We start from the raw sequence: 13,236 nt of genomic DNA, 5'->3' as shown, positions 1-13,236 counted from the left end.
GGTTCGTTGTTCCTCCTCACGCTAAGTAAAACGGAAAAAGCCCACACACGTATGAGTCTAGCGGCAGACGAAATGAGGACCTGCACATGCATGGATGCACTCACCCTCGCATCACTGGGGGTGCGCGCCGCGCCCAGCCGCAGGACTCCGCAAAGGACAAAATAAACGAGTAAAAGGAGGCGAGATCTTTGTGCAAAGCTGGACGAACATGACCTTTTCCCTCTGTCGTACCTGTGCACCTTGTGCTCTGCCTCTCTTAACCGGGTCGATGACGCCCATCTCGATAAGGGGTAGCCGTCTGTATGGCGGCTCGCCTGCCGCCGAAACACACGCGCAACTCCCTCTCTTGTCACGTTCGTTCTTCACCTTCTGCAGGACTTCGTTTCTATGTCTTCTCACTCATTGTCCCCCCCTCCCCGATCTATCTCCATACAACCCGGCCGCCACATCCTTCGCGGACGCGCGCCGGGCTAGTGGTTTACCTACCTTTCAGACCTCAAGAAAGACCCGATGAGTGAGTATCAGCTAGACGTCGGCCTGTTGACGGTGACGGATGTGTCTACCGTGAGTGGGCCAATGCGCCGTGAGGAGGACCTGATGAGCTCTTGCACAAATGCGCTCAAAGCGCTACTCGGCGAGTTTACTACTCTACCGACGGAGGTGAAGAAGAGCAAGTACGAGAGTGCTACGACCTTAGTGCAGCTGCCGCAGCCGGTGATGCCGCTGCCTCGCGAGAAAGCGCTGCCGAAGCCGAAGCCGCTCACCGCATGGCAGAAGTTCGCGCTCAAGAAGGGTATCGACATCCACCGCAAGAAGGCGAACCGCGTCTTTGACGAGGATCGCCAGGAGTGGAAGGACAAGTGGGGCAAGCGTGCGCGCGAGGACCGCGACAAGTACGACTGGCTGCGTGAGGTGAAGCCAGGCTACATGCCTACCGAGGATGGCGGTGACCCGTTCCTTGATGACCGTCGCGCAAAGCAAGCTCGTCTAGAAAAGCAGCAGAAGAAGGAGGAGCACAACAAGCGTCGCTCCGAGCACCTGATGCGAGCGCAGGAGGAAGTGAAGCACCTTGCGGCCGCGGCGCGCAATCTCGCTACTGCATCCAACGGCAAGTTCGAGAAAGCAAAGAAGTTTAAGAAGAGCAGTAAGCGTCTCGCATGAGCATCCCGGGATCACAAGTACGTCATGTGTGTAAAGGTCGCACGAGCGCATCATATCGGCGCCTATGTCGGGTGAAGCCGCGTTCTTTCTTGCTCTCCCCCCTATCCCTCCTCCTTGTGCACTAGGGGTTGGGTGGCGATCTGCGTGTGCACATGTGGTTGAGGAAAGGGCCCCCTTGGCTCTGTTTTATCATGGGGGACTGGCAGAGGTTCTGCACCCTCATATGCTTTCTCATGCTGACAGGAGGAATGTTGAGAGCGTCTGGTGCACATGTATGCAGACAGCGACGTTCCTCAGCGCGTAAAGCAGAAAGCGAGCGGGTGATGAGGGGGCAGCCTGCCGGCCGCTGAGATGGTGCCCAGCAGAGGAGTTTTTTTTTTTGCTCTTTCCCTTCTCCGAAGTGGTAACTCGAATAATGCGTTCCGTTTTTGTTCTCTGTCTGTGGTCGTTTTCGCTGATGCTGTGACGTAAACAACGACACATCGCAAGTACGCATTCGCTGCACATCGATGGGAAAAGCGCATGGTGGGTGCCGCGGCGTAAGGGAGACGTCTGAACGACAGCGTGATTGGGTGCGTAAAGCTTGAGTTGTCGGTGCGAACTCAGCCGCTTAGAGTTTATCCTCGCTTTACGCAGCTTCTTCCGTTACTGTCGACGTGCTCGTAGACTTCTCAGCGTGGAGCTTCGTGCCCCCGCCAATGGGCCGTCACTCGGCGGGTATAGGTGTCCACTACTCCTTTTTACCCTTTATCTGTGCTCCCTTTCCGATACGAGCGCCTTGCGCACTGCCTCGATGCTTCTGAGTGCTCTTCTCTGGCGCCCACCCAGCAAGCAAAGAAGAGGTGAGAGCAACGTGAGAGCACGCGCGCGAATAGAACTCAGAGCGGCCAACGTCTCTTTTTCTACGCTCAAGTGCGTCTGCATCTTCTTTGTGCGTGCTCAGTTTTAGCTGGATCATTCACGTTAGCTTCGCTTGCATTCACGCGCTCAGGAAACACTGCAGCCGCATGCCTTGCGAGACCACAAATCTGTTTTCTATCTCCGTTGCATTTTCCTTTTCCCATATCTCATGGGCTCCAAGCACTCAGGCAGTGTAACCGGCGCACCTCAGCATAAGAGCGAGGCGGAGCAAACACGCATCCACGCAAAACTACGCTGTGGAGCTCCTGCCTCCAACGCAGCAGCGCCGGTGGCTGCGGAGATGCGCGTGAAGGATACCCCTTCCACGCTATCTCCGTCGACGGGGCACGTATCCATGGCGGTGACGGGAGAGCAGTCGAGCAACGCTGCAGCTCCACAACAGCAACACCTACATCGAAAGACCTTCACCATGGCGGAGGTGCAGCAGTTGATATCCGCAAACCCAAACCGCACGTTGGTGGTCATCCGCGACAAGGTCTATGATGTGACTACTTTTCTCTCTGCTCACCCTGGTGGCAAGTCCGTGTTGCAACGCAACAATGGCAAAAATGTGACAGATGCCTTTTTCAGCCTGCACAGCGCAGCTGCAGTGAGGAAGCTGCCAGATTTCTTGCTGGGCGACCTGGTGACACCCAAGCACACGTCTGCCGATGCTGGCGGGACATCGACTTCTGCTCTGGCTCCCGCGCCCTTGCGTGCAGAAGACATCGCGAAGGCCCTCGGTGAGGATCCGAGGCGTATCATTCTTATTCTTTTTGGTGATGCATACGATGTCACACCCATGCGCGACAAGCACCCCGGTGGCCTACAGGTTCTGATGAACAACAACGGCTGCGAGTGCGGCGAGACGTTTATGCGCATCCACGGCCTTCGGGCGAAGAAGATGGTACAGGAATTCTACTTGGGCCCTGTGATGGGCGCAGCCAAGGGGCTGTCTCCGCTACGACAAGCGGCCATGGCTCAGGCAGAAGCCGTGACCCCCCAGCCTGGAGAGCCCAAGCCCCAGTCTGCTCGCATTTTGGCAGTGGAGCCAGCGAACGCGACCGCCACCATCCAGTACTTCACGTTCTCATGCTGCAATCCTCTCGACATGATCCCTGGCGGACACATCAAACTCTACAGCAGTCTGAATAAAGAAGAGAGCCGCTTCTACACCCCGTTCAAGACTGAGGCGACAAGCTTTACGATTTGTATGAAGCGCTACCCCCACGGCCGCACGTCTGGGTACTTCTTCGACCGCAAAGCGGGCGATGAGGTCTTCTTCGACGGCCCTCTCCTTCCCGCCTGGCAACTCAACGCAGACCCCGCTCTGCAGAGCGCTGCGCAGGGGGAGCGGCACGTGTTGCTGGTTGCTGGTGGAACCGGCATTGCACCCATGTACTCTATCTCTACCAACGCGCTTGAGACGCAATGGTCTAGCGTCACCCTAGTCTGCTCCGTCCACACACCAGAAGACCTTATCTTGGCAACAGAGCTGCGCCAACTTGCTGCCCGCTACTCAAAGGCGATGCCAACCCAGAAGCACACGTTTCGTGTTGTGCTTCTATTCTCTCGGTCGCTACCGCAGGATGTATCGGTCGAGTTCACATCCTTCGCCGCCAGCGTGCTGTATGGCGGGCGTCTTACAGTCGAGTCTTTTAAGAGTGTAGAGATTCCCCCCGCCAGGGCGGCAGTCTTGTGCGGCCCTCCCGCCTTCAACGATGCTGTGGCTGCTGCCGTGGTGGAGGCAGGCATTTGCACTGCTGCACAGGTACACTGCCTGTAGGTGAGGTCTTCAACGCGATCTCATGCATCGCGCGCCGCTGCTAGGCCAGTGTACACTGAGGTAGGGCTGGGTCGCCCATTCCCTCTACGTCCATGGCCGCGTTTTCCTCTCCCCGCTTCTTTGACCTTGACGCCTTTTCTGAGACATATCGCCAGGGACAATGGCTGTGCAGCCTTAGTGGCTCGCTGCCGGCAACTAATCTTTTCAAATCATGTATGTCTCTTAGCTCACTCTTCATGTAGAAGGGGGGAGGGGGGATGGCAGTGCATGGCATCAGGCCCCAGTACCCGATCTGCGGAGAAGCCGCACAGCCCCTCTCCCCCCTCCCATCAGGGCCATCGCGGAGCTGCTCCAGGCGCCCACACAGAGCCATCCACCTACGGCGTGGGCGAGGTCAGAGCGATTCCTCGTTACGGATGTCGGTGGTCAGGCTCTGGCTGGCGCTGCGTCGAAGCGGCCTGTGGCAGTGAGCACGTGTGCACCATTCACGCGGCAAGCAACGTGTCAGCGTGATTCGTACGTATCTCCTCCGGTTCTCGCTGACTCCTCGGGGTAGGGGGCCTGAGCCACCCTCAGGGGGAATGCATCGGGTGGTGACCTGCGCAGCGAGGGCGGGTAGAATGGGAGATAGGGGCCGTGCCCCGATGACTGAATCGGCGCATGGCTGTCGCACGCGTGTCGACTGCTGCTTTGCGCTGCTATCCGATGGAGCCTGCGACAAGTCGGGTGGAGCTGAGCTGCGCTCACGTTTTGTGGTAGATATGTGAGGAACAGCAAGGTTGCTTACGCTTGATGTACACACACATATATATATATATATACGTATACATACGAGCGGACATATACATAAACGCACGCAGAAAGAACAGGATCACTAACTGCAACCACAGCGCGCTTTGTCCGCGCCTGACACGTTTAACGCAGCGGCCCAAGGACATTCTTTCATGTGCAAGGGGGGTAAGTGATCACCGCTCCAGGCGCACCCGATCTCAGAGGACAGGAGTCTCAACTGTGCCGGAACATGAGCCGATGCCGACTCCTCTCAGACTCAGTGTGCGATGCAGAAGAAGGAAGCCGCCCGAGGAACACAGGCATAGGGTTGAGGAAGTTGTAGGGCCGGCTTGCCTTTTCTGTAGAGGTGACCGCCTGGTTTCTCTTGAAGGGTTGTCTGAGCGTAGCTGTAGCGCGAGCGCGCGCAGCGCTCCCCCGGCGGTGTTTGACCTCAGTCTCTCACTTGTTGTCCCTCTTTGGGATTGGCTTCCTCGAGGGTGAAGAGGTACCGAAGTGTATGTGTGTGTGGAGGAGGACGCGGCGCTTGTAAACGTGGCGAGGCTTTGTTAGCCTCGCTCTGACTCGTCTTCCCCCTCTTAATGTCTCATCACAGTGCTGTTCCCTCGTCCATCAACGTCTCCCTTTCTGCTTCTACTCTTCCCTCGCCTCTTCCCCCCCTTTACTATCCATGTGACCAATGAGTGTCTCGGAGTTTGACGATCCGCATCCCTTACGAGTGCTCGCACAGTTCAACAGGAACGAAGTAGGTAACGCGCGCTGTTGGTGCGTGCGTGTGTGTGCGCGCGCATTTACTCATCCCTCCCACCTACTTTCCAGCTCACAAATTTCCCTAGAAGCTCTCATATTCGTTAGCGCCTGCCGCTGAGAGCCCCAAAAGAAACCAAAGGAGGAAGTTAGCCAGCAGAACAAGCGACACGAGGTACTCCATCTCTGCATGTTCTCTTCTCTTCACCGACACCTCCGCCCCCCTCTTCGCTCTCGCCGTCGCCTCCAAAAGCGCTCACCATCATTGTCTTCGCCCCCCTCTTTCACCGCCATTTCTCATCAAAGGAGCCTTGAGTGACTCACCGAAGGAGAGTTAGGGGAGGGGGAGAGGGGGAAGGGAGCGACGTGGGGCGTCTTGGGCCCTTTCCCTATCAGCTGCTCTGACCCTTACCAGTCGCACCCATATACTCTCTTTCTCGCGTGCTGTACTTCTATTTCTGTTCCCCTCTCTCTCTCTTTTCCTGTTTTTTCTTCTCCTCTCTCGCCTACCCGAGCCCTGATAAGAGAAGGGCCGTGCTATTCGAATCACTGCCACAAAACGTTTTTCTCATTTTGCTAAAGGGGAACGACAACAGAACTGCGGGAGCGGCGCACTGCGTCGGAGCATCACACGCGTCCCCCCCCCCAGAAGAAGAGTAGGCGTATCTCATTTTTTTACCACTCTGCCCCCTTCCCTCTGCCTCTTCGTCGTAGCGCGTCGCCGACTTCGCCTCTCGAGTCCATCACCGAGGCGGTTTCTTTCTTTCTTTCTCTCTCTCGCACACTCTATTTTTTTCGCCTTCCTTCTGCTTTGTGGGTGGGCGAGAGACGGTTGCCTGGAGGTTACGCGGCGGAGAGTCAGGGGGGAAGGGGCAGAGAGCAAACAAGTGAAAAGAAAATAGCGTCAAAGTGGGACAGCTCGACAAATAGAAGCCCCCCTGTTGGGGAGGCACCATAACAAGCTTCTTTTTCTACCGCGCTGCTCTCTCGTTTCTCTCTTCCTTTCACTTTTTCTTTCGCACGAGGCGAGACGCCGTGCGGAGGCCGCGCAGGGTCCGCGACGTCTCTGTGAGCCTGTGCTCTGAAGGGTTCGTGCTCCGCCTCGGCGTCGAAGAGGAGTGCCGCCGACTCCACATACAAAAAAGTCGTGTACAAAGCGTCACAAAAAACAAACAAACGAGAACTTCGAGAGAGCAAGAGCGCAAATCGAGGTGGGCACCGGTCCTTGTTTCCTTGTCGGGTGTTTGAATTTCTTTTCTTCTTACTCTTCTTGTAGCGTTGTGTGTGCCCGCTTGTGCGCCGTTCTTTCTTTCCTGCCTTTTGGGCCTGCCAGCGTGCGAATTTTGTACACTTGGATTCCCCTTTTCTTGTTTGCCTTGAACTCGCCTTACAAAGGCACCAGCGCGAAGCGGCGGGAGGTGCAGAGCACGGACAGACACGGCGAACGGCCTACTCAGGGTGAGGGAGAGGGCGGGGTCGGCTGAATAAGAAGTGTAAAGAGTACCTTACTGAGATCGTTGTGTGCCGACTCTGCCTACGTGCATATCAACCTCTTGCAGGTGCGTGCGGAGGCACCTTATACATACATACACGCAAACAGGCGTTTTTAGGGGCAGAAAAGGCTATCGAGTCACGGGTACCTTGTGATCTTTGTTCCTTTGTCACCTCGCTTTCATCTTGCGCTTATCGTGCGTGCTTGCGCGCGGCTCCGCCGTACCGCCTTTCGCCTCTGGGGCGCCCCCCCTCTCCCTTTTGAACACGTTTTCGCTCGATTCGCTGTTTCTTCTTTTTTCTCCCGCTCCCCCCTCTTTCACCTTAAATATTTTGCGTGCGCTATTTGTCCCTATCAACGGTTTCTCTCTTTCCCTCCTCTACGCTTTTCTCCTCTCATTTTTCATCGTTTCTCTTTTTTTTTAGTTTGCGGTCGCACACGCCTCACTTTCCTCTTTTTTTTTCGTGCGTGTGTAGTGCGGGTGTGGGCCAAGGGGCGTAAGAGTAGCGGGCAAGAGAAGACACAAGCTAGACCCCTTTCCCATCTCAGCGGCGTCACCTACGCCAACCCATACGACGGCGTAGCTTGCGTATCGCTGTCTTCCCACCCCCTCTTCTGCTTTTTCTTCATCTTCGCCTGTCCTTCTCCCCCTCCTTTTCTCGCTTTTTTTTTCACATTACCCCAACATTCTTTTCCTCTTGCCCCCCTCCTCCCCCTCTCTCTCGACTTTCCTCTGCGCCTTCATCCTCATTCGCTGCTACTGCCGCTCTTTCCTCCTTTTCTTCGTTGTGTGCTCCCTTTGCTGCGTGTGCGCTTCTGTGAGTGGGCGTGAGAGAGTTTTGGTTTTCGTCCTGAGTGGTGGAGGTTTAAGTACTGTTGGCCCTGCCGCGAAACGTCTCTCTCGCCCCTTCTTCCCTCTCCCTCCTCTCTTTGATTCTTCCTCCCGTTTCGCCCTCTTTTGGACGGCTCTTTTTCCCCCTTCCATCGCTTGACTGTGTGGCTCTCTCTACCACACTTTTCTGTGCTCTCCCGTACTACTACAATTACTGCCTTCTTTTCTCTCCCCCGCCTTCCCGCACTCCCGTGTGCGCGTCTGCCTTTTCTCTATTGGCCTTGCCTCTCTACCTCTTGCTCGCTTGCTTGCCTCAAGCGCACTTTGACTATCAGCTGTGTTGCTCTCCCTCTCCCTTCCTTTCTGTTCTTCCGCTCCCCTACCATCTTTTCCTCCCTTGGTACCTCCTTGTCGTCGCCGTTTTCTTGCTTCTCGAGTCTCTGCCGCTTCTTCAGTAACCTGCCACTCGCTCGCGGACTCAGCACGAGAGCACCCCGAAGAGGGGGCGAAAGCGAACAAGCCGATTCAGACGCACCTTCGGCTACACACACACACCTCGGGGACACGTGGGCGCCTGCTTGTGCATCCGCACGTTCCTGCGTGTTTGCTTTGTGCGGGTCTGTGTCGCGGACGCGCTCGTCTTCCTTTCTTCCCCCCTCTCCTGCCTTCTCGGACTCCTGTTTTTCATTTGGTGTGGTGTAGCTTGCCGACCTGAAGGGGCGTTTTTTTGTCTTCGAAAGTCGTCTTTTTTTTTGGTTGTGTTAGAGCGCTCGTGCCAGTGAACATGCACTCCCGAAAAAATGTAGGCTACACACGGCCTAGCGGGGTCGATATGGACTTCGCCACAGAGTGCAGCTCCTCCATGTCTCGCGGCTGCACCACCTCACGGCGTATCGTCAAGTCCCTCAAGAATCCGTTGGCGTGTGTAATGCAGCTGGTGCCGCTAGACAGCGGCGAGAACAGCCGACCGCCCCATCTGCTTTCGCGCTTCAACACGGCTAGTATCCCGAGTGAGGCTTCTGTGAGCGAGGTGCGCAGTGAGCTCTGCAGTGTCGCCATAGAGGAGCAGACAGAGGGCTCGATTTCGTCCTTCTTTGATCATCGACGCCCACGGCATGGCCGCAAAGTGAGCAGCTCCATGAGTCGCAGCCGTGCATCACGGGCAGGGCATGGATCTCGTGCCCGCATTCGTCGTAGCTTTCCCAGCGGCAGCAGTCGCGAGGTGGAGGAGAGTTTCCTCAGCTACAGCGATGATCCGTCGTTCTACGCTTGCGACTCCGATGCGTCGTCGAACTCCGCAGAAACGGAGGGCTCAAGTCGCAGTCTGTCCTATACAGCCATCTCGGAAAGTGTGCCCAGCTGCAGCCTTACTGGCCTTACTGAGAACAAAACCGCTGCTACTGGATGGGCGAACCGTTTCCGCAAGCCGAACCCCCCGCCTCCACACAAGGACTCCAGCAGCTTTGGTAGCATCTTCGCTGGCGGGATTGACCCGTACAGCGGCGTTAGCGTCGGCGCGCCGCACCAGGCCCGCGACGGTACCACTGCAGATGTGGCAGTGGGAATAGCGGCGGCGCCTCGCGTAGCGGCTGCGGCACCGCAGAGGGACACGTCCGTGGTCGTCTTCTCACCTCCCTCCTCAGGTGCGCGGACGAATTCTATACGACTCGTGGCTGCCGCTGCGCCTGCTTCAGCGGAGAGCGCGCCAAGCTCCGCGGCCGCGCGGCTTTGCGACGAGGGACCACAGCTCGGCGTTAACGCTTCCTCTGCGGGCTGCGCTACTGATTGCGGCAGCCCTCTAAGCGACCCCGTTGACCAGCGGCCACGCGTGCAGAGTGTCCAGCTGCTGGACCGTGTCGGGCGAGGCACCTTCGGCGATGTCTATCGCGCCAAGGACCTGGATAGTGGCAACATCATCGCTGTGAAAGAGATCATCGTGCCACACGACTTCACGAAGGACGTGGAGAAGCAGCTGGCTGCGCTCGAGTCGGAGATTCGCGTCATGCGTCGGCTGCACCATCCTCACGTTGTCACGTACCTCGGCGCGGTGCGCGAGGGCAACTCTCTTCGCATTTTCATGGAGTTTGTGGGCGGCGGAACTGTAGGCAACAAAGTGGCTAGTGTCGGCGGTCTTTCCGAGGAGAAAACGCGTGACTATACAGCTCAGCTACTCGAGGGACTCGAGTACCTGCACGTCTCGCACATTTTGCATCGCGACTTGAAGGGCGACAATCTCTTCCTCACAGAGGATGACCAGCTCAAGCTTGGTGACTTTGGGCAGAGCAAGGAGTTGGCAGATACCCTCATCACGCAGTCCGTACAAGGCACGCCGAGCTTCATGTCGCCCGAGATGATCGCCTGCTCCGGATATTCGTTTGAGGCAGATGTGTGGTCAGTGGGATGCTGCGTCATTCAGATGCTAACTGGCAAGCCGCCATTCGCGAACTTGGACAATCAAATGGCCGTGATGTTCGCCATCATCAGCTCCAAGATCGAGGATCAGATTCCGGCGAGTGCCTCCGATGGCGCGAAGGACTTTATTCGCATGTGCACCAAGACCAACATCAAAGATCGGTGGACCGCCTCACAACTGCGTCAGCACCCATGGCTCCTTGGACAAAGCGGCCCAGCGGCGCGGGTTCAGACTGCCGGCGAGCTCCAGGAGGGCGCTAATCACACACCCATCGCTACGCACCCTCCGTTGAAGGCAAAGGAGCCGGCGCTGCCGAACCCGCACCCTGGCAAGCATCCTCGCTCCATTCTATTAGACACCGCTGCCCTTGCGAAGGCGAAGAGGGGCGATGAGATGAAGAAAGGCCCGAGCAGCAGCAGCCTCGCCAGGTATCAATACCCATGCGAGGAAGAGACGGGCGATCACGAGGCGGGCGGCACCACGAGCAGCAACCTTTCGTCTTCCAAAAGCGAGACGCCAAGCTGCAAAAACGCAGCGGCCACCAGGCACACGAGTGCTCCTTTTCCACAGTCGTCCCCGCGCAGCGAAGGTGCGTCAACGGACAGTCGGCATGCGTCATCTCTCGTGCTGCCGGAGGCCTTGCTGAGCGGAGGCCGGCCACACCGCGCGCGCGGGTGTGCCCTTGGGGCCACATCGCTGCAGTCCGATTCGCTAGTGGTGGTGGGAGAAGAGGGTGGTGGCGGCAGCGGCGCGCGGGGCCAGAGGAAGTCGCCACCGGAGCCAGCTCAGCGGCAACAGAGGCTTGCGCAGTCGTACAAAGATAAGTCGCCACGCCACCGAGCGCTGATGGCTGGGAACGCTGCGACTGGAGAGTCCGCGCCTAAGCGGCGATCGAACCCGAGCCCGGTGTCGCGCACTCTCAATACGCCCGTTCATCTCCGCGCCAGCCTCTGCGCCCCTTCTCCCAGCAAACAGCGTAGTGATCTGCGGCCGGCAGGCTCGGCGATCTACCGTGGCTCTAGCGTTGGGAACCAGTCGAGCCGCACAACACCGAATGGCACCTCTTCCCCCGGCAAGAAGCGCCCATCGGCGGCGTCACGGGCAACGGGCTCCACGCTGTAAAGCGATCACAAGGTGCAGCCCGCGCGATGTGCTTGTATACACGTACGTTTGGGTCTCGCTGCTGAGAGGCTGTGCACTGTAGTTGTCGTGCGCCGTTCACTCAACTGTGCGATGCTGTCGACGTTCACCTCCTTCTGATGTGCTCTTTTCGTCCTCTCGTAATCTTTTCTTTTGCAGGAGTCGATCGCGTCGTCCCCCCTTTGCCATAAGGTGTGCGTGTGTGTGCACGTGCTCGCTTTCTACAGCTAGAGTGTTGAGCGTTCTCCAGCGAAGCGCTGAGAGTGGCGCTGTATAGCATTGCGAAAAGCGGTGCTTGCGTTTGGGTAGAAGAGGCTAAACGCCTTTCCCTTCTCCCTTTTTAGGTGCTACAGATGGTGTATGTGTGTGCGAGGTGTTAGTGCTGCAGTGCTGCTCCCGCTCTTCTCCCTCACGCCTCATTAGAACGATTGGTTGTGTGCATGGCCGGTACTGTTGACAGCAGACGGCGTCCTAATGCTGCTAGAAGGTTGGTGGTGACCGACCCGCACGCTTGTGTGCACGTGACTCTGCGTAGTTTTCTCGTTTTCGTAGTAATATATATATATATATGGATCTGCCCCTATGTGTACATTCACCGCTCTTTCGCTTTCTGTGTGCGCTACACCTTCACGTGACCATTTCCCCTCTTCATCCTCCGTGTCCTGCGCCCTTCTCCACCTCCTCTCCCACTTTTCATCCAGTTTTACTGCTCGTAGATTCGCCCCCTTCTTTTTGCTTCTCGCGCGTTGGCTGCTCAAAGTTACCCCCCTCCCTCACTCACGAGGCTGAGTTCTCTCTTGTACTTTTCATTTTTTTTCCGTTGTGGGGAGCGCTGGGCGGCAACTTCGGGCCGTAGCGCATGGATAGCGCCCCCCTCCCTCCTTCCCTCTTGTAAGAGGCGCGGCGGGTGTCGACACGCTGTCGCCACGACCACGACCGCTGTTCCTGTGCTTCTGGCGCACGCAGTCCCCTCCTGTTTCCCCCCTGCACCCGTGTTTGATGTGTACGCATGAGTACGACAGGTGAAGAAGCGAGCGTGATGAGCGAAAAACAAAATCGCTCATTCTTTGTCGCCTTCGTGCGCTCTTCTCTCGATGTGCTGCTCTTTACTTCTTTTCTCCTTCCACGCTGCGGGTACGTTCTGACATCCTCCTCCCCTCTCCCCCTTGCTCTTACTGGCGTCGATGCGTACGCACTTCGCACCAGGCGGGGAGGACGACGAAGGGGAGGGGAGAGAGAGAGCTGAAGGACAGGGAAGGATGCGAAAGTGGACAGGAATGGGAGAGAGTGTGTGACCCTTCGAGGCCTCATATGCACCGCGCTGGGTGTTGCTCCCGCCTTTCTATGTGTATCGCTCGGGTTGTTCTGCGACTCAGTTCGTTCTTTTCCTCTCTCTCCCATCGATTCGATCGCGTCTCTGCACTTTCGCACAGGACGCCAAGTCGGGTGGGGACGTGTGTATCGCCCGTTGCGAAAGGATGAGACCGCGAGGGAGAAGGACAGCTGCCTCCTCGCCTTTCCCCTCCGCCCTCCCTTTCCTTCCCCGGCCGAGATGAGCCCCAAAGCGAAGGTCGAGGTGGCCCCCCCTGAAAGACGTTTTCCCCATCTTTTATACCCTGGCGCCTCCTGGGGTGGGTGAGGTGGACTCGCGAGAGAGCAGCATAAGAGGAAAAAACGCGAGCCGACATGAAAGCTAACCTGTCGCCAAGAAGAAGCACCCAGAGTGGATGCCGAAAGTTTAGGGGGATAGAGATAGTCGAGCAGCGATCAACCGTCGCTGTGGTGTGATTGGGCCTTTCTCGCACGGCATGCCATAGCACATGCACCGTGGCTGTTCTAGATAAAGGCCGCCACACTCTAAGTACATATGAATGGTGACTCTCCTCTCTTGTGTCTGTAATCTGTTTAGGGTGTGTGTTTTGTGTATGTGTGTGTGTGTGCACGTCTGTCGCTGACATGCCGTTTTTTTTTTTGGC

The 13,236-nt window shown here is 57.2% G+C and overlaps 3 protein-coding genes across 3 annotated transcripts; all 3 read left to right on the top strand.

Moving 5' to 3' along the window:
- Window positions 1-510: 510 nt before the first annotated feature.
- On the top strand, window positions 511-1,161 carry LSCM1_03683 (uncharacterized protein; the record flags this gene model as incomplete). The annotated part of the gene is made up of 1 exon (XM_067321216.1): window positions 511-1,161. One exon carries the CDS (start codon window positions 511-513, stop codon window positions 1,159-1,161), a length of 651 nt encoding a protein of 216 aa, XP_067176584.1.
- Window positions 1,162-2,230: 1,069 nt separating this feature from the next.
- LSCM1_03682 (uncharacterized protein) lies at window positions 2,231-3,847 on the top strand (the record flags this gene model as incomplete). The annotated part of the gene is made up of 1 exon (XM_067321215.1): window positions 2,231-3,847. The coding sequence occupies one exon, from the start codon at window positions 2,231-2,233 to the stop codon at window positions 3,845-3,847; it is 1,617 nt and encodes a 538-aa protein (XP_067176583.1).
- A 4,644-nt stretch (window positions 3,848-8,491) lies between these two features.
- LSCM1_03681 (uncharacterized protein) lies at window positions 8,492-11,242 on the top strand (the record flags this gene model as incomplete). The annotated part of the gene is made up of 1 exon (XM_067321214.1): window positions 8,492-11,242. The coding sequence occupies one exon, from the start codon at window positions 8,492-8,494 to the stop codon at window positions 11,240-11,242; it is 2,751 nt and encodes a 916-aa protein (XP_067176582.1).
- Between the last annotated feature and the right edge of the window lie 1,994 nt (window positions 11,243-13,236).

This window comes from Leishmania martiniquensis, chromosome 30, assembly GCF_017916325.1.
Source record: "Leishmania martiniquensis isolate LSCM1 chromosome 30, whole genome shotgun sequence".
NCBI classification, from domain to species: Eukaryota; Euglenozoa; class Kinetoplastea; order Trypanosomatida; family Trypanosomatidae; genus Leishmania; species Leishmania martiniquensis.
This window is presented reverse-complemented; position numbering and strand designations above follow the sequence as displayed.